Source organism: Labrus mixtus, chromosome 11, assembly GCF_963584025.1.
Source record: "Labrus mixtus chromosome 11, fLabMix1.1, whole genome shotgun sequence".
Taxonomy (NCBI): Eukaryota; Metazoa; Chordata; class Actinopteri; order Labriformes; family Labridae; genus Labrus; species Labrus mixtus.
In genome coordinates this window covers 27697073-27722857 of record NC_083622.1, presented here as the reverse complement: position 1 = coordinate 27722857, position 25785 = coordinate 27697073, and the positions used below count along the sequence as shown (strand labels likewise).

At 41.2% G+C, this 25785-nt stretch overlaps 1 protein-coding gene across 2 annotated transcripts; it reads left to right on the top strand.

Moving 5' to 3' along the window:
- The first annotated feature begins 759 nt into the window (after positions 1-759).
- macf1b (microtubule actin crosslinking factor 1b) lies at positions 760-23743 on the top strand. 2 transcript variants are annotated; one of them, XM_061051169.1, is made up of 40 exons: positions 760-1586; positions 4601-5337; positions 5509-5565; positions 5699-5869; positions 6595-6761; positions 6861-7020; positions 7126-7210; positions 7649-7893; positions 9101-9220; positions 9359-9466; positions 9557-9775; positions 10129-10332; positions 10436-10667; positions 10799-11025; positions 11111-11233; positions 11314-11415; positions 12351-12452; positions 12553-12717; positions 12910-13065; positions 13457-13654; positions 14015-14143; positions 14240-14410; positions 14485-14640; positions 14745-14951; positions 15058-15177; positions 15265-15434; positions 15517-15676; positions 16017-16211; positions 16551-16676; positions 18172-18315; positions 18494-18682; positions 19320-19434; positions 19546-19712; positions 19828-19990; positions 20187-20341; positions 20455-20529; positions 20751-20868; positions 21766-21920; positions 22208-22328; positions 22447-23743. In XM_061051169.1, the coding sequence occupies exons 2-40, from the start codon at positions 4681-4683 to the stop codon at positions 22467-22469; spliced, it is 6357 nt and encodes a 2118-aa protein (XP_060907152.1). In that variant the 5' UTR covers positions 760-1586; positions 4601-4680; the 3' UTR covers positions 22470-23743. The 2 variants fall into 2 exon arrangements, with proteins under 2 accessions (XP_060907152.1, XP_060907151.1); XM_061051168.1 differs by having other exon boundaries at positions 761-1586; positions 22444-23743.
- The last annotated feature ends 2042 nt before the right edge of the window (positions 23744-25785 follow it).

Genomic DNA, 25785 nt, shown 5'->3' with positions numbered 1-25785 from the left:
AAGCATGTGTGTGTTTATATGCCAGACAATGTGAGAGAGAGTGTGTGGGTGTGTGCTGTACATGCATGCACGCATTCGGCGGATCAGTCGATTGCTTGATCATTTGGCTGGCTGGACAAAGACAAGAAAGAACAGAATAAAGAGGGTAGGATTCAGGGCATAAACACTGTGAGAGTCACCTGCTAGCATGCTTCAGTTGGTTGCACCTGTATACAACTTGTGTTCGTCCCTTTGCTCATATGTTAAATCAAATCATATTCACCTGAAAAAATACAAATGTTAAGTTGAAACCCCAGAAAATGTGTAATGTTAGTGTAATGGAGATTGCATGCAGTATGCTTGGTGGTCTGCATTTCTAAGGCAAATATTGTGACATACTGAAATAGTGAATGATAGAATTTCCCCATAGGGGTCCTTCCTTTGCCTTCCCATGCCAAACGCAGAGAAAAGACTCTGTTTTATCTTCACATTTCTCTCTACTTGTGTGTGTGTGTGTTTTCTTCCTGCCTCTTTGTTTATGGGACGGAGTTTGCAATGGCTGGAAGTGAGTTGAAAAGTAATCTGAGATGTTTTACAGTAATTAGTCGTCTTTGTTGCTGCTGTGGAGACTACTGCACTTGCTCTGAATGGGGAAGGGGGGGCAGCAAGGGGGTTGGGGTGAATGTGTGAGTGGGTGGGTAAGAAGGGTGGGTGTGGGTACCTTCTTCTTTTGTAGCCTGCACTTCTCCTCCTCGCCATCGAGAGAGGGAAAGGGCTAAGGCAGCTGTCACTTAACATGTGAATGTTCCAAGGGGCGGCCCGGGGGTCTTTAGAAAACTCTCCTTTTTTTTGCCCCCCCACCCATCCCATTTTTCAAGCAGAAGCAGCATGGAGTTTTCTGAGCCACAGTCAGACCCAGAGGAGGGGCTTTGTTGGATGAGAAGGGAGAGATTGAGAGAAAAAGCCTGGGGAAGGTAAAAGGGGGCACTTTGCCGCCTAGCTTGCCGGGGACAGGAGCAACCTGAGCTGCAGAACTGATGAGAATGCCACCGCCTTGTCTTTATATGGAGCAGGCTGACAATCTGACCTCCATGTGAAAACTGCTCTTGGCTGGGAACTGTGGGAGTTCAACTGAGCCGTTGGAATACATTGTCTCCATCTGGGCGCACTATCCCATCGGCGGCGTTAACAAGGAGGGAATTCCTCTATCACAGCTCCCACAACAAAGAAGAAAGGGAGAGGAGCAGAGCTGGTGGGAGGAGAAGTGAAGTGAGCGGAGGGGAGGGGTGCACCGTGAAGGGGAGAGGAGGACATTGTTTGCCTGTGACTGTGGGCAACGGAAAAGCATGAGTTATCAGGGCATGTGTGAGAGTGTTTGGAAAGTGTGTTTGTATGTGGACATGTGTGATTGAGTGTGTATTGGAGAAAGTATGCTTGAATATGTGTTTGTGAGGAGCCTTCAGTTTGGGATGTTGGAGCTGGGAGGCCGTTCAAAGGATGCTCAAACAAAGCTGGATTTCCCCCCCCTTCTCCCCTTTTTTTGAATGGTGATTGAGGACTGGCTGGATTCCTTTACTCGTGCTGTTTGGCTCAACTGTGCTTCAGGGGTAAGTGTGGTTTCTCGTGAGTTTCAAACCGCCAAAACTGCCTTTTAGCCAGGATTGGCTCAGGGGAGAGTTTGGTTTGGGACTTTGCTGGTCAGTGATTTCAGGGAGCCATGTGACAGTAAATGAGTTTTTTTCTTAAATTCATTGGAAGTGAAAAATGCAAGTGCAGCAGGCAATGACACACTTAAAGACATCATGAGTTTGAATGGATAAGTTTACATGTAAGTATATATTTGTATATTCTATAGTTTGTTCTTTGTAAACAAATTCTTAGTGGGTTTTTTTAAAAGATTAAAACCACACGAGCATATCTTAAACAAAAGCACATTTTTTTAATAGCTTTGCTACAACCATGCTGACACCTGGTTGTATGAAATAGCCTTTTCTTTCACTTTTAGAAGGCTGTCTTTGGGATGAATGTGTGACCTTGTACAATATCCAGCCTAAAATGTTATGAGTCTCATGGGTGAGTGAGTGCACAGCTGCCATCTCTGATTAGGGACCACTACCATGATTGTTACTTCAGGACCTCCCTTAACAGAGGCAGACAAACAGCAGTGACACAACGTCATGGGGCTCTACTGTTGTGATTAATGATTATTGTTCTTCTACTAATTACAATCGTATTTCATACAAATACAGACATATTTGAAAATTTAGAAAATATGAATGGTTCAATTGTGCAATACATACGATTAAGATTTGATCTCGAGTATATACTGTATGGATATTTTAAAATGTAAGGGGATAGCATACAAGTCTCCAAATTAAGATTCAGATAAGAATCATATGAAGATTGGAAATTAAGTATTTGCTTCCTTCCAGACATTAACATTAGGATTTTTTATTTTATATTTTGCCATACCACAAAAGAAGCCCCCATACCTTGGTTGTAATCAAATTCATCAGGAAATGGACTGCAGTCATGTATCATAAATCACTGTTGAGTGCAGGGAAAGGGCTTGGCTGAATTAAGGGCCATTTGGAAATAGGTTAAGTGATGGGATGGTTAGGTCATTGGCAGTATGAGGTAAATGGTGGAGTGGTTCTCTGGTTCCCCCTCTTGAACCATTACACTAGAAAGAGAGAGGTGCACATCAAACACAGGCTTGAGGCATTTTGAGGGGGCTTTCCTTGTGCGCTTTGATAGTAGAAGAATGTAGGTCATGGGATTTATAATATTCTTTCATGTGATTAATGTTTAATTTAAAAAAAGTAGGGTGTATATCAGTGTCTGCGCGCCCATGTCTAGTAGATATAATAATCGTACATTTGCATGTTCATGTCTGATTATATTCCCCTCGCAGTGCACCATGTGCTCCATAATCAGCCTACTCAGCATATTCTTGCTTACTGTACATTGCAGTGAAATCACTGTAGAGGCAAACGTGTAATTCAGCTAACAACCACACATATGAAGAAGTAACCAGACACGGCACACCCTCTTGTTGAATTGTTAAACCATGTGAACACGGCCACAGGCACTCTCTCTGCTCTCCTCAGGAGACTGCTGGCCAGTGATCTGAGCTAACTGGGTAATCATTGATCTGGAGTCTGAGGCTTTGTCTGGGCACCACTCTCTGATCAGACTGTGAGCTCCCCTGTGGATCTCTCTTGACTGCATCATCTGCTCAGCAGAGACCTGCATGATGTTGGTAATTACTAGCCTAATGCACATGCAGGCATCATATCAAACTAGGTCATTTTATAGTCTCATTTAGTTAAGAGCCTCGCTGTATGTTAATTATGATTAGTTTCATACTTGGGAGACACACTAATGAGATTTGATTTATTTCAAAAATGACATGCATGTTGAAAGTAGCACAGTTTGAGTTCTCCTTGGCTACAGACTGTCTTTGTGTCTAACCTCTGGCAGGATTAAAAGAGCTGCTTATTCAGCATAATTATCTCTGCCAACAGCCTGACTGCAGCATGTGATTGAACCCAAAGATCCACCTCTTCTGAATTTTTGAGCAAGCTCCAAAGAGAATTCTCTCAGTATTTTGTAGAGCCAACATCCCAATTGCCCCTGTGTCCACCCATATTGCCCCCCAACAGATCTTTAGTCACCAAGCATGACCTGAGGTGACCTGTATAATTATGAATGGAGTGGTCCAACCTCGCCTCAGAGAGAGGACAGGGACCCTCCCTGTGATCTCCTGATGGGCTCACCTCAGCTCCTCAAGACCAAGATAATTACATTCACCTTTAACCCTTCTGTCAAAGCAATGAAGGCACTGTGCTGAGAGGGGAGCAGGCAGGCTGACACAGTTTGAAATTGTCACTGCCAATCAGAGTCTCTTCAGTAATGTACTGACTTTGCTCCAACAAGGTGTTGATGAGAGTCCTACAAGCTCCAATTCGATCTCATAATGGAAAACCACTATTTTAGTCTGCACACTAAGGTGCCTTTGTTGATTGGTGTATGTTTTCATTACCCTCCCCCCAACTTCCGCCATGCCACCCTGTGTTCAAACCCCCTCCTTTTATTGTCACCCAAAAAGAAATGAGGCGTTTTTATGGCTGTCATATTTGATCAGATTCTTAGCGGGTTTCCCAGGACTGGTCCAGGCTAAGTTAGAGAAAATGCTGGCCTTTTGCCACCGCTCCTCTGTGCCAGGCTCAACAGTGGGATCCTCGACAAGCCTGTCACATTGATTTCTAAGCCCAGAATATTTAAGTGGGTGATGTGAGATAGATGGGAAGCATGTGTGTATGTGGTCAAAAGAAAAACAAAGGGACAGCGACTGTCCGGGCCAAGTATCTCTGCTGTAGTTCGCTGTAATCTATCAGTGGCAGGAAAAGGGCAATGTTGGCACATGGATTTGGCAAGTAAAAAATGTGAGAAACTGGTAACATTTTGTATCATGAGTTATCTGAAGATAGAACCAGTTGCAATTAATACTGCACAGTTACTGAAAAGCAGAAAAGTGAGCAATGATATGTTTGGTTAATGTACACAATGAGCACGTTTTCACTGCATGATGACCCAGAGCCCCCTTGTCTTATTTTAGGTAGCTGAAGGATCTTCTGCATGCATGGCCAAGGGGCCTTACCTCACCTGTTACCTCACTAGCCTCTGGGCTGAAGGATTATGGGTAACCTCATCAGCCGGCCCAGCTGCCTGGGCCAGAAGTCCAAACACGTGAGGTCAGACGAGGCCTTCCTAAAGGAGTGTTACCAACGAAGAAGAGAGTGGCAGCCCCAGGAACAGCATGTAGAGGCCAAACCCGAAGTGGCTGTTGAAGACAATGCAAAGGAGGATGCAATCAAGGAAACGGAGTCAGAGTGCGACAAGGAGTTAGAGGAAATTGATCTTAAAAGGGAGGAGGGGACTCAAACTCCCAGTTCCGATAAACCCCTCAGGAGTTCTCCAGCCTCTACGATCAGGAGCAGCAGTACTTTGGAAAATGCATGGCACAGCAGCCCTTCTCCAATAAAAACATCCCGAAATGGGACCCTCACAAGGAGAACAGTGCCCCCGGAGTTTGCCAGATCCCCCCTGGCTCATCTCGACAAGAGTGCAGCGGAGAGGAGGGCCAGCTTCCAGAGAAGAGACTCCAGAGAAGGAAGCCCTTGGTCCTGGAAGACGTTGGCATCACGAGAGGTTACAGAAGTGACGGAAGTGACAGAGACGATCGTAACAGAGATTGTGGAAGTTACCGAATATCCATCTGGAGATAAAGGAGGGGACCCCGTTGTTACAAGAACTGTTAGAGTCCTAAATGGTGCCGCTAAGGAACTGGCAGAGGTTAACCAAAATCACCAATTTTCAAACACGTCTAATCTCATGTGTTCAATACATCAACATCTGACCCTAACATTCTTACCTTTCCTCATGTTTCCTACCCATGGCATTGACAGTAAATCTTTTTAAAAGAATGTTTCAATAAATTGAAACTAGTCTGTCTATATTTTGCAGCTCCAAAGTGATGGACACTCAAGCTCAGACCAAGAATCCAGTCTGGATAGATGGCAGGTATGCTTTAACCCTGAACCCATTGTTTCCCCCCTTGTGCTTGTAAAGTTAACCTGATCATGTTTCACCTGGAACAATGTCTTTCCATTCATCAATACCTCTCAGCTAATACTTTTCAATGGTCCATCTCAAGGGAACGAGATCTACCTTGGCACTGAAGGATGCGTCCACAGATTCTGACACGTTTCTCCAAAACCTGGAAGCTTTGCTCACATGGGTCAGTGAGATTGAAGAGCTCACAGCAAATCAGAAACCACCATCTTCAGAGGTCAAAGTGGTGAAAGCACAGCTCCAAGAACAAAAGGTCTGTTATCACCGACATCACATCACCTCACTTCATTTCTAGTCTGCAAAGAAAAAGTCTTTTGAGCACTATTCTTGGGGGATACGCCTGATTGGTTCAGCTTTTGAAAAGTGTGCTGCGGGTCATGGAAAATGCTCAACCGCTTTCTTTTAAACTCAGTTATTTCTTTTTGTGGATGGGTGGCGTTCACAACCACTATCAGTAAGTCATTGTGAACATTTCCTTAGGGTCTGAAAAAAAGGGAACTACCTCACTCAGCTGTAATCACAGCCATTGTGAGTTCTTCTGAATCAGGTGAAACCTGACTGACTCTCGACAATGTAAGCTTGTCACATGAGACAGGGCTTATCCACAATGACGGAAGTGCATAAAAAACAAGCATAGGGCTTTGATAAATGTTAGCTCTTAGCACCAAGAAATGCCATTTGAAATTGAACCTCTTGTGAAAGGCAATTTATTTCTGTAGTATTGATAAAAAACGTTTCTTTTTCTATTTTAAAAATTTCTTTTGGCCTTTTTGAACCTTGGGCTCCTGCTCTACAAAATGAACTTAACTGGCATCTCATTGTACATGTTTTGGATTTTAAACAAAAGGTTCTCTACACGGGGCTTGAAATAATGAGCATGTCTGCCTTTTCTCAAAGTTTAAAGGTTAAATATGATTTATGACTCCACCATCTGTAATGAACCTTTTGAACTTCATGAACAAATCTGTTCTTTTACAGCTCTTGCAGCGCCTCCTAACAGACCGAAGGCGTAGCATGGACTGTATGATGTTGGAGGGCCCTCGACTGGTGGAGGCCCACCCAGGAGAGGAAGGGGAGCAGACCAAGGTCAAGCTCTCTGCTCTCCAACAGAAATGGGAGGCTTTACAGCTGGAGGCAGAACAAAGGTCAGATACATTTAGTGCCAATGCCACACTCTCATTTGGCAAAGGTTAATCCATGTTAGAATCTTACTTAACAATTTGTGGATGTCTTGTAATTGGTAGGAGAGCGTGTCTGGAACTCATTCTGCCCAGGGCCCAGCTCTTCCAGGAGGGAGTAGACAGTTTACAGCAATGGCTCATATCGGTGGAGCAAACTCTAGCTGAACTACGGAATGCAGAGAGAGTGATGCTGCATCTCTCAGAAGCAACAGATAGGGCCAAGGTTGGAAAAGTATCATTTATAGGTCAACTGCATGCACATTAGAGCAAATGCTTTTTGGCCTGAGAATTATAATTGTGACTTTTTTTTTTTTTTACCTTTGTCAAGGCTGTTGTTGAAGAGATTCAAGTAAAAACTGTGGAGCTAGGAAAAATACAAAGGTCAGCCCATGATCTCATGGGAGCAATTTCAGGTAAGGTTTACTTTATAGACTTTATGACCTTACGTCAATTTAAGGTTATTGAGGGTTACAAAAACAAGGCTTTAACCTATGTTGTATAAATGTCTCGCTCCAAAACTGCCGTTAGTAGAAGCAGACCTTTGCACTCTAACATGCTCTACTCTAACATGTTCTACTCTATCTAATCTATTAATGTTATCAAATGAAGATGTTTTCTATAGTCATGCAAGCTGTATGAAATGTCGAAAACAGTTAAAAACAATTCAAATAAAAAGTCTCCCAACAAACATGTTGATTAATAGAATTGATTTAATACTAAATGTCAATATGTAAGAACGTTAAAACATATCCTATAACTCTGTCTGACATTTTAATACTGTCAATATCTGCAAACTGGTTACCCTATTACTTCTGATATTCCCAATGTTTGCGTTTTGTCCTGTGCTTCAGAGGAGGAATCCCAGCAGGTACAGGAGAAGATGGATTCCCTGCGTATCCGTTGCTCTGTGCTAAGTATAAGCAGTCTGGATGTGCTGCAGAGACTTGAGCAGGCCCTGGAGGCCTCCAGTCGCTGTACCTCCAGCCAGGAGGACCTCCACCTGTGGCTGGGCCGCATTGAGAGGGAGCTCCTCGGGGCAGGTGGAGCACAGACACATGCTGGAGATTCAGTACTATGTGCAGCTGAGAGACAGAGGGTAAATCTGCAAAACACAATACAATAAGCCTGTCATACACTTTAGAGTTTTTTTTACTTTTTTTATTGTACAGTTGAAAATGCCTTATGATGCTAAACACCATGTTTATAAAACCAAATATAATTTCCAGCCTAATTTAACTGACTCTGACAAAAGGTGCTATCATTTCATAAATATGCGTCTAAATCTAAATGTATTTAGCCAACACTGTGACACTTGATACATTTGTGGAGGCTAAATGCAAAATAGTCAAAAGAGGGTGTAGATATCAGCAACAAAAGTTTAAAATAACTAATAAATATGTGCTACCTCTTACTAAAAGCATCAATTATGTCTAATGCAAGCTTTGATTATCCTATGTAGTCTAGCGTTGCATTAAATAGCATAACAAGCAATGGTAAAACAAAGATTTTAATGAATAATGTAGGCCTACATAACCAAAACAATGATCTAATCACTTGAAAACAAAGTCCACGACAGGTATTACTTGTTAGTGCTGAAGTCTAATTGCTTCTCAAAAGCTTTCATTTACGGTTGTAGGTGTTCCTTTGCTGATAACCTCCAACTTTTTCTTTAAAAGTTCATCCTGAACATGGCATTGATAATTGATTCGCTTTACGGTTTCTAATTTGGAGGTAGGTTAGCTAGCTAATTTGGACAACTATAAGCAGAGTTACTTGTCATAAACTCAATGCTAACAAACCCCACCCACTGACATGGAAGATGTGATTGGTCAATTTTACTGTCAATTGAAATTATTCCCTAACTGATTTAAGTTTACTATAGGCCCTCTGTTATTTGATAGCAGGACCTCCAATAACAGAGATGGAAGTAAAGCTTTTCTGCCTAGCAACAGCAGAGACGGAAAATTATGATAGGGTGACTTCTTCGCTACTTCGAAACATTTTTTTTAAATGTTGATTGACAAATTTTAATAAAATTACAACAATTTCAAACAATATATTTTAAATACTAAGGAGGGCCCCTGACAGTTCAATTTGTCTATTGTCTTTTTTGCACAAAAGGTGTTCGGACATTACATTATAAAATGTCTTCTTTTCATACACAAATAACATTTTACATCCTGACTGTTCCTCAGAGTGGTAGTATGTGCTTCCAAGTGATGTAATTGTGTGATTTTGACATGGTCATGTTTTGTTGTTGTGCTGTTATGATACTATGCTAACATTTAGCACATTCTCATCAGCTGGAGCAAGCAGTGGTAAAGGAGATGGCTTGGTTCAGAGACACAGCACTGAGTCTTGAGAAGCTGAAATCCATCAATCTGCATCCAGAGCTCATAGCAGAACAACTCTATGAACAGAAGGTCAGAAAATATAATTCACTAACTTATGAACCAACTACACATTTACCATCTTTGTATGAAAAAAAGTTGTAAAAAAAAAAAACAATTTCAAGTCTGTACTGTAATTAAATGAAACAAGATGTTTTGTCTCTTGAATAGATTTTGGCTGTGGAGATTCTTCAACACAGGTTCAACATTGAGAAGATGGTGAAGATCAGTGAAATCTTGCTGACATACAGTGATGAAGGAGAAACCGGCGATTTGCGGGTAACTCTCTATAGTTCATTTTAAGCAATTAATATAATGATATTAAAGTTTAAAACAGTTCTCAAAATTGTTCTTTCTTTTTTTCTGCAGACACCAATGGATGCCTTACAGGAACAATGCAACACAACCTCAGCCACCAATTCCCATGTGGTCCTGCAACTTGAGCACGCTCAGTCGCTTCTTCTCCAGTTTTCAGAGGGCTTTGCTGAGGTTTCGCCTTGGCTTCAAGAAACTCAATCCCTAATTGGCCAGCTCTCCCTGAGCACAATTAGCTACGAAGCCTTTCGGGAACAACAGGACCTCTTACAGGTAGAAGGAACCTGCTTCTCCACATTACACTGCAAGCTTTTCTCTTTGTTATCACTCGGCGTTTTTTTTTGTCCATTTCAACAAAGAGGTCCTTTTATACCTCACAGTAAGCCACTATTCCTCTGGGTAAATAAGGTGTTTTGTCTAAGTGCAGTTCCCTAATGTTATCCACGACCTGACAGGGATACTTTTTCAGTCGTATTATAATGGTGTGTCGGCATTGTTAGGTATGCCATTAAAGGAACAGCAACCTATATTCTTTTGAGTAATTGAAATGAACTCAGGTTCTTTCTAAAAGACAGTGTGTTCTCCAAATATTTAACAAGCTTTCTTTTCTTCTCTCCTCTGCTCAGGGTCTGAGGGAGTCTATAGCAGAACATAGACCCTTGATTGCACGCTTATGCTCTCTAGCAAAACGCTTATCAGAACTTAACCCCACTCAGGGGAAGGATTTCTGTCGAAAGGCTTCAGAGGCCGAGGAGCAACATGGAGCCATCAGAGACCGAGTCAGAGAGACGGCTAATCTGCTGGAGGAGTCCTTGCCTCGATTCACACAGGTAAAAAACATTCGGACAAATCAAAAAATTGTTCTAAATAGCCCTTTACACACGACAAATATGCCAAAGCACACACCCTCATATCTATTTCTTGAATCAATAGCTGAATGAGAGGATGACACTTATCAGAGAGAGCCTTGACCGCCTGCGCAGTCGCATACAGACTCACAGCTCTCTTCAAGGCCTCACCCCAAGGATCCAGGAGCAGCTGCAGGACAACAAACACACCCTGGCTGAGCTTTCCAAGCTGGAGACAGGCCTTGGCAGCATCAAGACGCAGGCAGATGAGTTGCTGGCTAACACACAGGCAGCCGGTGACGGATCGGTTGGCACAGGTACTCTTATTTGTTTGCATACGAGAAATAAGATAAGATGAATAATATGTAATAATATAGCATAAGAGAAATGCAAACAACTGGAGAAGGACCATTCTAAGCCAAATTCCTGTTTTATTTGTGAATTTTAGCCATCCAGGAGCGAGTATCCAGCCTGTCCCAGCTGTGGGATGAGACACACACTCAGGCCCAGGAGAGGGAAAGCTGGCTGCTCAAACTTTTGGATCTGGCCTTGAAGTTCTGGAGTGATGTCAGTGATGTCACAGCTGCTCTCAATGATGGTCAGCAGGCCGTTCTGGATCTCAATGCTAGTCGGACAGACTCCGAAACCATCCGCCAGAGCCTTGAGACCATGCAGGTTGGTTTGGAGACGTACATAACAATTTCACATTGTTATACAAAAAAAAGCCTATAAAACACTTTTCACCCTTTCATGCCTTTAGACTCTCAGGGAGGACATTGACAGTTTACAGGGAGATCTGGACACCCTTGGTGTTCTGGGAATGGACCTGATGTCAGCCTGTGGGGATACAGATAAACCAGATGTCACAAAGAGCCTAGATGAAGTAAGAAATACATTGAATTGAAATCCTCTTCAACTCATGACATTGCTTTTTCTAACTTAACCGATTTTGTTGTTTAACAGCTCTATTGCACATGGAACAACTTGAGCAAACTGTGGAACGAATGTCACAACAAGCTGGAGGAGTCCTTGCAGACGGCACTTCACTACCAGGACACTATGCAGGTTTGTGCCTTCATACACGATGCAGCAGCCGTCTGACGGCCAACAGGATGTTTACTTAATAAGGAACATTATCTGAACAGGCAGATGGTTCAATAATAAGATTTGAATGTGTGTGTGTATGTTTGTTTGTGAGAATACCAGAACAGAACCTTAGGATTTGGCTGAATCTTAAGGTCAGACAACAACTGGTTCAGAGCTTGTTGCTGCCCAAACTGTGTGTCTCTGTTAAGTTTCAATCTTTTAAATAATTCTTTTTTGGGCTTTTTGTTCCTTTAATGGAGAGATAGGACAGTGGAGTCTGAAATCAGGGAGAGAGAGAGTGGGGAATGACATGTGGGAAAGGAGCCACAGGCCGGATTCAAACCTGGGCCGCCCACTTGGAAGACTACAACCTCCATACATGGGGCGTGCGCACTAACCACTGCGCCATCAGCGCCCTAGTTTCAATCTTTTAAACTTCAGAAACATTTGGATCATGCATACATACTAATTTACTCAATAGTATTTCTAGGTCATTATCATAGCTATTTCAAATTAGCTGCCCACTGCCTGATTTATGCAGTGCTGTGGCATCCTGCCAAAGACTTTAACAAGCTTCTTTTTTTCCTGTTTGAGTAGCAGTGTTTAAGACTTACTCCCTGCAGCTTTTTGCTGTGACTGACAGACAGTGTGGTCCCCTTCCAAAGGCAAATACGTTTAATGGAGCAAACTGTGTGACATTATTAAAGGAGCAAACTATGTTAAATGAATCCAGCTCCATACACCAACAGCAATAGTCATCGGACCATTCAGTACAAACATTTTGTTTAATGTGACACTCACAGGGCAGCAGCTGTGGATCAGTGGTAGAGTCGGCTGTCTCTCAGGTCGGGGGTTCAATCCCCAGCTTCTGCAGCCAAATGTCCGATGTGTCATTGTTATTGTTTTCTTAATAGGGTCTTTTCGAGTGGTTGAAGTCGGCTGAGCTGAGGTCAACTGAAGAGTTTATGGTTGGCCCTGACCTGGAGTCAGTCAAAGAACAGCTCTGTGATCTCAAGGTAAATTCACTCAACAATACAGATTACCAATGACAAAAACAGTCATTACAATAGCTGGTATATATTATTCAAACTCTTATCATGTTTTGTCTCCCTTTAGGAATTTAAGCGTGAGCTCTACCAGAAGAAAATCGAGATAGAGAGTCAGAACCATCGCTTTGTGTGCCGACTGTCTCCAGGCTCAGAGCGCCCGGGTTCAGTCTCACCGCTGTGTGACTTCAGACACCGCTGGGACAGCTTGGAGTCAGAGACCGTCAACAGACAGGTAAATATATTTTTGGCAGATATCATTATGTAATGCCGACATAACACATCATATGCATAATGTCAGTGTTATTTCTTTAAATATGATGTGAACTTATGAGGGCCCTATATAAACTGCATGAAAGCTACATGTCAAACAGGCCAAATGTAAAACCGAAAAATACATGTTTCTCCTTTCCTGTGCTGCCATCAGCATCAGCTGGAGTGTGCTCTGCTGGGTCTGGGTCAGTTCCAAAACACACTGGATGAGCTGCACACATGGCTCTCCAGGACTGCAGAACAACTGCAGGGCAGCCAGCCAATCAGCATCGACCTGCAGGCCTGTGAAATAGAGCTGGCAAAACACAAGGTAGGTGGCTGCCCTAAACATCTTGATATACTGTATGTTCAGGCTTCAAAATATGTACTCATCACAAATTTGCTTTGTTACATAGTGTTATAGCACTCAAACTTCTCATATCTCGTATCTGCCAGATAACACTTGGCCTTGAATAACTTCTTCCTCCTGATAGCTTTCAACATTGTGTCTACAGTGCTTGTGCATTTTGTAATATTTATGTTAATATATTCTTCACAAGTCATACATGCTTCTCGATTCTTCTCCAACAAAAAAAATGGATCTGTATAACCTGCCAGGCACAATAAATATAATTTAAAGCTCCTAACATCTCCAAATTGTACTTTTGTAAAAATGTGTCTTGTTTGCATGTCTGACCTCAATTGCTTCCTACTTCTCCAAGGTGTTGCGTAATGATGTCATGTCCCACGTTCGCACTGTGGAGACCCTGAACCAGGCAGGCAGGGGGCTGCTGGAGGTCGGGTCTGGGGACAGCCCGCATGGTCTGCAGTCTCGCCTGGAGCAGCTGAATGAGAGCTGGGAGTTTGTCCGCTGCGAGACTGAACGCAGGCAGCTGGAGTTAGAGAACAGACTGAGTCAGGTGAAGAGAGAAAGTCAGATTCATCGGAAACAAGTGCAATGAATTTACAGACAAAAACTGTCCTCATAAAATGAATTATTGACAATATTTGCTTAATATTTATAGTGTATTTTGAAACTATATTGCTATATCTTGGCACCCTCTTGTGGTGATTGTAACGGTAAACATAAAGGCATGAAGAGATAAGTCCAAATTGCAACCAGTGGGATAAATTATCAAAAAGAAAAGCAGTTTAAATATAAACCATATAATGTGAAGGTTTCTATAGAGCATATAAAACAACTGAGGTTGTTGTAGCTGATATATACATCACAAACAAATATTTTTGCATTAATCTGTTATTTAATTTTTTTTCTGCAGGTACAAGATGTTACAATGGAGATTCAGGATCTTCTGCAGTGGCTGGAGAACACAGACCTGAGACTGTCCTCCTCTAAAACCATATGGAGTATGCCGGACTCTGCTGCTGAAAGGCTCAGTGCACACTTGGTAAAACTCACCAGAATTCTAACTATCAAAACAAAAAGTATTTCTTCAAAGAAAATGAAAAAAACTGACTGGCTTCCTTCTTCTCGCCTATGAAAGGAGTTGTGCAATGAGATGGAGTCAAAGCTCCACGCCTACACGGATGTGAAGAATGCCATCCACAGGATGTTGGAGAGCAGAGATGTTGTGCGGGGATCGAGCACCGAACACAGCTTATCCATTCTCGAACAGAAATGGGCCTCTGTTTACAGCAAAGTCCAGGAGAGAAAGGTGGTTTAACTCTTTCTCATGTTGTGTTGTGTTATCATTGCAATTTTTTAAATGCCTGTCATTTGTTCCCATAGGCAAAGCTTACAGAAGGGCTGAGTCTGTCCAAGGAGTTTCACAGTAGTGTGCAGGAACTTCTCACTAAGATGACCAAGTGTGAAGAGTCTATTGGGTTTCTTCCTGCTCCCAGCTTTGTCCTGGACACAGTTTGTACTCAGCTGCAGGACCAAAGAGTAGGTCTTTTTATATCTACTGTTTAACCCCGTCAGATTCAGAGTTACTTAAACATTTCTATGTATTAGTTTTTTCTGATATGAACCATTTCTTTTTTACACAGACGCTGGTGAATGAGGTGAAGGGCTATGGTGAGAAGAAGAGCACAGTGGAGAACACAGCATGTAGACTAACCGAGCTGAGCAGGAAGGAAGACTGTGATGTCATCCATAACCTGATCATGACTGTCCAGGATCGCTACAAGAAGCTACAGCAGCGGGCTGCGGAAAGAGGCAGGATGCTGGAGGAGGTCAAAAAGAATGTCAAACAGGTAAACCATCATATCAACTCTCCATGTTTCTAAAACTTTACATTTATTTACTGTGTTACTCAGAGGACCTTTAGTGTGACTTATACCTTTATTTCTTGTATCTTAGTTTAATGAATCATGGCGCCTGCTAGTGGACTGGATGACGGAGGTAGAGCAGACGTTAGACACACATAAAGAGATCGCTGTGTCCCACGAGGAGATTAAACAACAACTGACTGAGCAAAAGGTGCAGTATAGCCAAAGGCATCATAATGAACTTGTGTACAATTTATTCATGAAGGTCGTCACTGATCACTCTTTTTAACAAAATTAGGAGTTCCAGAAACTGCTGAGGTCAAAGAGGCCGATGTACGACGCTGCATCTAAGAATGGGCGCAGCCTTCACGAGCGAGCTCAAACCGGCCATGACAGACAGCATCTGGAAAACCTGCTGGCTGAACTCAAAGACACATGGGACACGATCAGTGGGAAATCCATGGAGAGGTGTGCACTGTGTTACAGCTGATGAGGATAAACTTGACTGTGTACAAGCATATTTGAACGTGTTTTTGTTTGCTTCTCTCAGACAACACAAGCTGGAGGAGGCCCTGCTGTTCTCAGGTCGATTCACTGACGCTCTGCAGGCTCTGAATGACTGGCTGTACAGAGCAGAGCCCCAACTAGCTGAGGATGTTCCTGTAGGCGGAGACAAGGATATGGTGCACAACCTGATAGACAAACATAAGGTACAACACCTATCATGCCTTCAGTTTTGTAGAACTCAATATTTCAGAATTTCAATACAATAATTTAAAAAAGGGAAAATAGGATCCACAGGATATTTTATCAAGTTTTCTGTTTTTTGTAAGCCTTTTGTAAATTTAAAATGTACAGTAATATTTTTATGTGAATGCCTTGCAATCGCTGCTTCTACAGGATAACTGATAAAGGATTCAGTAACTCATACAGGAATGGATGTCATAATGGGATATTCAGTGATGAATTCACTCTGATTTAACTTTTAAGCTGTTTATAATTTCTTGAAATGTAGTTGATTTAAGTTGTTGTTGTTTTTTTTTAACCCAGGCCTTCCAGAAGGAGCTGGGGAAGAGAGCTGGATGCATAAGAACCCTGAAGCGCTCCGTCAGAGATCTGACCAGGAGCAGCACAGCTGATGCTCACTGGCTGCAGGAGCAGATGGATGAGCTGGAAGGCCGCTGGGAAGCTGTGTGCAAGCTGTCAGTCAGCAAGCAGGACAGGCTGGAGGCTGCACTTCAGCAGGTATCACAATAAAGTAGAAGATGAAATGAGCTTTTATATTATTTCATTGTTGTTGTCCTTATGGAAGCTGCACTAAATAATGCTGACAGTGGCTTTACATTTAATCATTTCCTCTGAAAAATTACAAATCAGGACAAACCACAAGTCTCCTTATAGGAAAATATCCTTGTTAGTAAAATTCAAATGAACATTAGCAAAAATAAATGTAAGCTGTATCCTATATCAGGCAGCCAATGGCAGCTTATTGGCTGTTTTTATAACAATTAACAAAAAAAAGGTAATTAGTTGGGCAAACCACTTCCCTACACTTATCTTAAAACATGTCTTTGTTCTCGTCAGGCTGAAAAGTTCAACGGCCTCGTCCACTCTTTCATGGAACGTCTCACTGAGGCAGAGAGGATACTGAAGTATGGGGTCATACCAGAGGAGGAGGAAGGCTTGCTCGCCTTCTGCAAACAGCACAAGGTCAGTATAAGATGATATCTTATCACAACCTATGGGGGAAATGCATACGCCCTATCTTTATTTTGCTTCTGGGGAGGTCAAGGGGTCACGGTCTGAAACAGAACAACAGGTTAGTGTTGATAAGGTTCAGTGTTTGGCTCAGTGGTAGTTACAAAAGGGCGAGTGTTGCACAAACTCATGCTTGAACCCATTCAACCTGTTTGAAGGACAAATAGTGGGGTCATATGACAGAAACTTAATTAATTGACTGATTGCATGCTAAAAATGTAATTACAAGAAGTAGCATAATATTGGGCAACTTGGGTATTATTCACAAGATCTTGTAGCTGTGTCTTCTTTATTTTTCATATTAGCTGAGGTTGTTTGTTAATTAATTAGATAGTTTCAGGGATATCTATGCCTTCTCCAAGAAATATTGCAAGTTGTGATCTGAATTATGTGTAATGTTAGGGTTCAATGTGTGGTGGTTGGATCACTGGACTTAAGAAAAACAGTTGGATGTAGACAGATAATTTTCTGAGCAGAAAGCATGTCTCTAAACTAACCAATCAGAGGATAGGATGACCAAGCTTAAGGCAAAGGTAATGAAAACCACTGAGGGAGATTCTAAATATTTTTGGAGCATAGGTGCTGCAGAAAAAAAACTTTACATGCAAACGTACAAATAAAAGTCTAATCTATTTTAACACATGTTTAATAGTTTGTAAACTGAAATCTTTAGTAGTAGTTTTGTCTTTAGTTTAAACTTATTTTCACCTTGAACACAAATACAGATTTTTAATGTTTGAATCACATTCACCAGATTTTTGTATTTTTTTTTATTATTTTGATTTGATGTAGGTCATTCCCTGAGGCAGATCCTTGACAATTTGACACTATGTTCAGCACAAAGCAATGAACTGGTACAACAGGGTTTGTAGCTGACCATGTTCACACAGTGGTTATTTTAAATGGCAGCTAAAAAGACAATGAATCATGATAATACAATCCAAGAGGAACATTCAGCCATATTTCACAGGAAACGACACATTTGATTAGCTGTTAGCTACTGTCACACAGCAGATACATTTAGCTTCATACATAAAAAAATCAGTAAGCTAAGAATTGGCTTATAATACCTTTTTGTAGTGTTTCACAATGCAATAGGATAAAGCTAACATAATGCTTCATCTGAGTTAAATTTCTAGCTAATGTAATGTTAGCTAGTTGAATATTAAGTTTAGCTGCTGTTGAAGGGTAGCTAACTGGTTAACAAATCTGGACTATGTCCCTTCCAGTTTTAGAAAAAATGTCTTAAATGAAAGCAATAAAATAAACAAAGTAGTAACATTAAAACATTAAAACAGCATTTGAGCTTCTCATCTTAAGCTACATCAAAGGAAAAATGTCTGAAATTAGTGAAATTTTACATTATTGCTAAGCTAATGGTTCATCCAGCGTGAGAATGTTTTACTGATTTAAATGTTGATTAAACCCTTTTTCTGATCCTATTAAGGAATCCATGAGTGCCCTGCAGGCTCAGGCTGTGGACTTACAGAACATTCAGTGTCTGGGTGAAGAGATCCTGGCCTCCTGTCACCCAGACTCTATAATCACCTTAAAATCCTGGATCAGTGTCACCAAGACTCGCTATGAGGAGGTGAGTGTTCATCGGATATAGGCACTGGATTATATAATTAATCATATTGGGTACCTTAAGTTGCCATCAGTTAGGGATCTCAAATGCTTACGCAATTGGTGAAACTGTTGAGTCAGCCTTTTAGGAAATCTGAATGAACCCCATGCAGTTCACTCACCTTGTTTATTTCCTGAGTCAGGTTCAGACCTGGGCTCAGCAGCAGGGCCAGAAGATCCAGACCAGCTTGGCAGCACTGGAGGCAGAGAGAGAGGAGGTCCAGAGGCTGCTGGACTGGATCTCATCAGCAGAGGAATCCCTCACCCTCAGAGACCAGGAGCCACTACCCGAGACCACGGAGCAGAACCAAGAATTGATAGAACAGCATACAGTATGATTTTTTAAAACCTATTTTTTCCCCCTTCTATACCATATTTCATCTTCTCTGTCAAATACAGACCACTCTTCAATTCTGCTACAAACTGAGGAGTGGTAATATGTGCAGATACTTTTTTGTTAGCTGGACAAATAAGTCAACTCATATTATTCTCAGTGGTTCTCAACTGGTCAAGCCTCAGGACCCACCAACCACTCCTTCATGAAAAATCATGACCAAATTTCTTTTTTTTTTTGATCAATCAGATTTATTTACAGAAAAATTGTGCAGTTCGGATTTCAGATGGTGCAAATCGTGACAGAACAAAAATAATGGAACGATTCCAACTTCCAGCAACCAAAAATCGTTTAATAGACTTTTTGACAGCATTTTTCTCATACACATTCGCGACCCACTGAAAACAGCCACTTTTGGGTCAGCAGTTGAGAGCCATTGCCATAATCAACATGTTATTTTCCTTCATTTGACTTATTGGAACTTCTCTTTATACAAATATATTTTCTAAATCTTCCTTTAATAATTCTTAGTATAATTCCCCTATATTACAATATTACCAGACTATCGAGCACATACAGAGAATTAAATCACATCATTGCTGGTCCGTGTCATCAATGATCATTTGTCTCTGCAGGTTTTCATGGAGGAATTGAATAAGAAGTTTCCGGAGGTTGAACATGCCACAAAGTCCTGCAAACACAAAAGCATCCCTAAGCATCAAATCTCACCCAGCAAACGTCCACTCACAAGTGAGCCACATTTCTGTTATAAACGCCAAAAGTCATTGTTTTAATCCCTGCATATGATGCGGCTCACAGTTTGTTAAGCAGAATGTGTAATGTTACTGTTTCTCTATCTAGAGAGAAGGAGCACTCTGAAACTCCCGCCTATAGTGCCTGTTCCCCTGGAGCACCTTGACCCCCAGACCCCAGAGCTCAGTCAGCTGGTACGTCAGTGGCAGAAAGTCTGGCTCCTGGCTGTGGCGAGACAAACACGTCTGGAGCAACACCAGCAAATGCTCAAAGAGGTTATTGTTCTTGCAGAATTAACCCATTTTAAAAACAACAGATATGTTAAAAAAAGTTCCACTGTTCATTGTGACAACCAGTAAATATGTTGTGCTGTTTTGCATTTCTGGACAGATGGAGGAATTTGCAAACTTTGACTTCAATATTTGGCGAAAGCGCTACATGCAGTGGATCAGTCACTTGAAGTCGCGGATCCTGGATGTGTTCCGCAGCATCGATCGGGACCAGGACGGACGCATCAGCCAGAAGGAGCTTGTTGATTATGTCCTTGCCTCCAGTAAGAACAACGACTCATATCCTGGTCCAGTGTTTCCATGCATGTATCACACACTCTGAATGACTTTAGAACCCAAAAGACACAATCAAAAATCATACATTTAAATGCTCAAATGAGTCTAAAGGAGGTGTATCAAGTATTCTGTAACAAGACCTTTTCCATAGTCATAGTAAAACCATCTCCATATGTTCTGTAGAATTCCCAACCAACTCCCTGGAAATGAACGCGGTTGCTAACATCTTCGACATTAACAGCGATGGCTTCATCGACTACTATGAGTTTGTAAGTGCGCTACACCCCAGCAGAGATCCATACAGGAAAACACTGGATGCAGATCAAATCAATGAAGAGGTATGAACAGGTTTTATGATGGGACAGCACCTATAAATGTCATATGATGAATTATAGTGGTTAATGTATTGTGAAATTTACTCAGACGTCTTGTTATTTTGTCTTTTCTGTAGGTGAGTCGACAGGTGTCACAGTGTAACTGTCCCAAGAGGTTTCAAGTGGAGCAAATAAGTGCCAATAGATACAGGGTGAGCCATTTTAATAGACTTTAAACATGTGTTTTTCTCACTGATGTGGTTTACATATTCTATTTTTTTTAAGAGATATTAGGTATAATTCCTGTGTGTGTAAATGACAATGCCTAAGGAAACATTTGTGAAATCTTGGAAGTGAATTGTAAAGATGCAACAGTAAGGATATCTAAAAACAAACTGTGGCTTAAATGATGTATTCTGTGTGTTTGCTGCAGTTCGGAGATTCCCAGCAGTTGCGCATGGTTCGTATCCTGCGCAGCACGTTGATGGTCAGAGTGGGAGGAGGCTGGACTGCTCTAGATGAGTTCCTGGTAAAGAATGACCCCTGCAGAGGTCAGTAACATATACCCCAAAATACATCCTACAAACTACATTTTCTTGTAAAACAGCACACTTTGTGTTCAGAAAGTCTAGTATGACTTGCAGTTACCAAAAGTGATGCATGCTGTTTAGACACATACTTTAAAGGAGCAATATATAAGATGTCTACTGAATTAAATAATTCAATCACCTTACTATATGATCAGACATTAAGGAAAGATGCTATGTTGAAGTGCTGGCATCTCTGACAACAATACAGCAAGTTTTGATTTCAGTTCTGAACGGTCAGTACTTGTTTTGACCAGAGAAGCTAAAGGCTAAGGCACCCCCACATGGCCGTTTTGGACACCCCTTGGTTTGCCAGGCGAACGGAAAACCAACAGGTCTTGGAGCGATAGAAGAGGGCAAGCAAACTGGTTCAGATAATGGATTCTACTCTACCTACCTTGGCAGAAAGCAGAAAGGTTTGCAGACTGCACAGCTGGCTAAACAATGAAGCTTCCGTGTCTGCGACATGGCAACCTGCATGTGCATTGACTCTAGGGAGGAGGGGGCAGGAGAGACAGCTGTTTAGAATTTGGACTGCAGTATCAGTTTTAAATGCAACATGTCAGAGTTACATATTGCTCCATTAAACATACTAATCCAAATAGTTTGTACTTTCTCCTAAGTTCATCATTCTATGTACAAAAAACATTTCAATTTATATCAAGGTTCTGTATTTTCGTTTGTGCCATGTCAGTATAATAAAAAAAATATATGTATAACATTGGTGTATTTTTAAGGTTAGGTATTCATTGCCTTGATTCTAAAATGAGTAAGCATTCTTGCATCTATAAGAGCTAGTCAAAGCATTTATTATCTACACACAGCACCCTGTTAAATGTCCCTTTTTTGTCCCTTCAACAGTAAAGGGCAGGACCAACCTGAAGATCAAGGAGAAGTACTTGTCCCCTGCTGGAAGCACTTCAAAGGGTCTGACTGTCAGCAGGTCAAACTCCAGCCTCAGCCTCTACAGCAGTGCCTCCGCCCCCACCAGCCCCATGACACGCAAGGCAAGACAAGTACGACTGTGTGCTGCTCAAACAGGCTACAGCAACATTCTCTTCTGTTTTTGTGTTTTTGAATTTATTGACTGACAGTTGGTGCTACATGTAGAGTTTTGATATTAATGTGTTCTGTCAACAATAGATTGTCATTAACTCACCAAATCATCACTGAGAAGAGTTGCAGCCTTTACTTGCATATTGCCGCACCTGCGTCTTCCCCCCCCCCCCTTTCCTGACATAACTAAATGTAAAATTTCACATATTTAACTATTGATTAATCTGATGGTTCATGTTTGCTCCAGGCATTACTTCGCAGAAGTTTCTCAGGTGACCGCTGCATCCGCCCCCGGAGCTCCATCGCGGCTTTAGGCTCTGATCTACAGTTTGTCACAACAGGGGAGGACAATTCTCCCTCACCATCAGGTTAACAATCATGCTTTTATCATGCATCCTACTGTCTCATTGAAAATGTACAAATGTAAAGAACTTAGCTGGTCAGATAACCCTGTCCCTTTTTTCATTTCATCTCATCCCCCAGAAGAAGCTGAGAGGTTACCCACATGATGACCTTTGCCCCCTGAGCAACACGTGTATGCTGCAGTGCTGAACCCAAAACACCGCCTTGGGGCCCCTGAAACACAGTGATAAGAGGAAGCAATGTGATACAGGGGGCCAAATGACAACACTTCAGTCACATCTGAAGAGAACAATGACAGAAAAGTATCACAAAGTTCACCAGAGGTTAAAGGGTCCCTGTGTACAGATGAATCCCCCCTCTGAGTGGAGAAAGACGAGGTCTGTCCAGATGCAAATCAAGATTTTCTTTTTATTCCTTGTTGCATTTCATACAGAAATATCGGATTGCCTAGAGAGTAGGGATTACAAGTTCTGCATGGATGCTTATTGCATGAGGGCCAGAGCCTTGCTCTATCAAATATTGATTTTCCTGCTTTTTGTTTTTATTCGGTTGTAAAGAAAAAGTCAGAAGGTACGAGAACCCTGAGAACAAAAAGCTCATGGGCAGTGATGTGGGGAAACTGATTGAACAGTGACTTACAGGTAGAAGGCATTTGTACATTGTGCTGTCTGATATCGTCCAAAAAAAACAAACATATACCAAAACCACAAGGATGTGAAGGTTAGAGCTTGATGTCCTTCAACATTGTGATAATTCCTGTTTTCATTTCTGTTCATGAAGTTGACATTGTTGGCAGTGCCACAGTTTTTTCTTTGCCTCCATATTTTCACTTTATTGTGTATTTGTATGCTTCTTTTCTGTACGTTTGTTATAAACTCTGGAGATTGTGTAATGGGCGATGCACTGAAGTTCAACAAAGTCATTGTTGATTTGTAGAGATTATTTTCTCAGGATTTGTTTTTCTTTTTTGTGCTTCTGGATGTACGTATGTTTATGGAACATTACTGTGAAAATGTAGGGTTTTTTTCGTTTACGTCATAACACTGTACTTCCTGGGAAAGTTTTGTTTAAAAATGCACTTTTATGTGTCCAACTACTGTAGATGAATCATTTTGCTAAGAGCACAGTTGTCATGAATAAGAAAAAGAACAAAAGAATGCACTGGAGATGACTGAAGTTTTGTCGTTTTTCAGTTAAATCGACCTTATAGTTTCATTGTTTCTCCCTACCAGCCACTTTAACCAAAAGCAGTATATTTTGAATTTCCTGTATTTCAGTCTTGAGTTTTTTTGTTTTTGACCTCCAATCCATTCGGAAATTCTCACAATACATTTTGTATAAACATTTAAATGTGTTTTTTAAGAGGTTTTCTCATGATCTTGAAGATACCGATTATGCATCCCTTCAGCAAAAAAAAGAAGAGAGAAGAAGCTGCAGCTCCACTTTCAGTCTGCTGTACAGGCTTCAGTGATGCTGTGGTATTACTGTAAACTTCTCATTTATAAGCTTCATATAAAGTTACTGTTTTTGTATGTAAACGTTTGTACTAGATCCTCCTGACAGTGGAGACAGTAGCTTCTATGTTACAGGTTGCATAATGGTCTATGCAGTTGTCGAAAAAAGATTTTGTAAAAGTCAAATACATTTTTTAAATGACGATTTACCTTTTCCCCTTCTCTCTGTGTTGCTCTAACGGAAGGTTGATTTATTTTATTATTTTTATTTTTTTGCTGAAATGTAAAAATATAAAGGCCAGATTTCTCCTCTATTGCTATGCACCCTGATCTTTCTGTACTGTAAATGTTTCTATACCCAGCACTCTTTCTGATGTCTAACTAGGGAAATCTGTAGATGAATGTCACTAATAATTTTACGTCCACTTGTACGAAAAAATAAATCGTTTTGTAATAAATTAAAAAAATATTTGGCATATTGATGAATGGTGGTTTATACACTACACTGCAGATTTGCACATAACAATGAAAACATAAAACACGCTCAGTTCATTGTTGTTGTTTTTTTGGTGCAATTATTTTGGACATAGAGGAAACAAAGTTGTTAACTTAAAATTAACTTATCAGCTTTACTGCAGGCAGCCACTTTCACATTTTTATGTTGCGTAGTTATGAGCAATATACTGTACATTTTTATATATATTAATGTTGTAATGGTAGGGCGCTTGTGGACTAGTGGTTGGTGCGCACGTCACCTGTACAGATGTACTACCGTCCTCAAAGCAGGTTTGAATCTGACCTGTGGCTCCTTGGCCACATTTCATTGCCCACTCTCTCTCTCTCTCCCTGATTTCAGACTCAATCCACTGTCCTGTCTCCCAATAAAGGGATAAAACGCCCAAGGTAAGTCTTAAAAAAAGAAATAAAGTTTGTTATGGTACGGTTGGTGACAAACTCTTGTCAGCAGATTCAACAACGTCGAAGCCATGTTTCTGGTCACCTGGTAGGAGCCTGTTTTGGCTATAAGATACTTTTAGAGCAGTGAGACTTAAACAAACAGTAAGAACACCAAAACAAAGCCCCAAAAGGAAGCTGTGAAACTCTGAAGAGTCTGTGAAGAGTCTGGTGATTTTTCTGTGTGACTTCAACCGTGTGAAAGACTTATACATTGGCATATTGATCTGAGCAGTTTGTGTAACTAAGATCAAAAAGACATTGGCTGTGGCTCATTAGAACATCAGGTCATCTCTTAAATTTGAAAGGTTGTTGGTTCATTCCCCAGCCAGTGGTCAAACTGTCGAAGTGGGCAAGACACCAAATTACCCGCAAAGGTAGAGCCACTGATGTGTGAAGTTATGTGAATGATTAGATAAGACATCATGCACAAATCAACACTTTAGTGCAGTCTATGACATTAGTGTGTTCATGTGTGTGTTAAAGGGAAAATGTGACATGTCGTGAAAAAGTGCTTTGAGTGGTTGGAAGACTGAAAAATGATTTTTGAATTTACATTAAAAGTTTCTTCCATTGCGAGAATGCAAAGATTTTCATTCATTTTTATTGAAACTGCTTTTTACCCAATTTTGAAGAATTTGGACCAAAGCAATGTGCATCACAGGTTACCTAAAAAAAAAAGATTAAGGATAAAGGTCAGGTGTATGTAGTCTTGTATTTTGTATCATATTTAATGATAAATTCTGAATGGCAGAGGTAGCCTCTGTGAATACCTAGATCGAGTTCTCCTCCTGCTGACTTAGACAAGTGAATCTTCAGTCTCACTTGGGCTGTACACTCAGTACCAACAACATTGACATATTTGTTTAAACACAGAGCCCAGCAGTTTAGAGACAGAAAGCAGAGTATTGTACTTCTGCACAAATATTCACCCTGACTCCAGGTCACTGGATCAGCTTGCGCATGATTGAGTTTTTATAAAAACATTATCCTTTGACTAGAGATCTGGGAGTTTTTGCTTACAGTTGATGTTGTTTTTCAGAAAAGAGGTCAT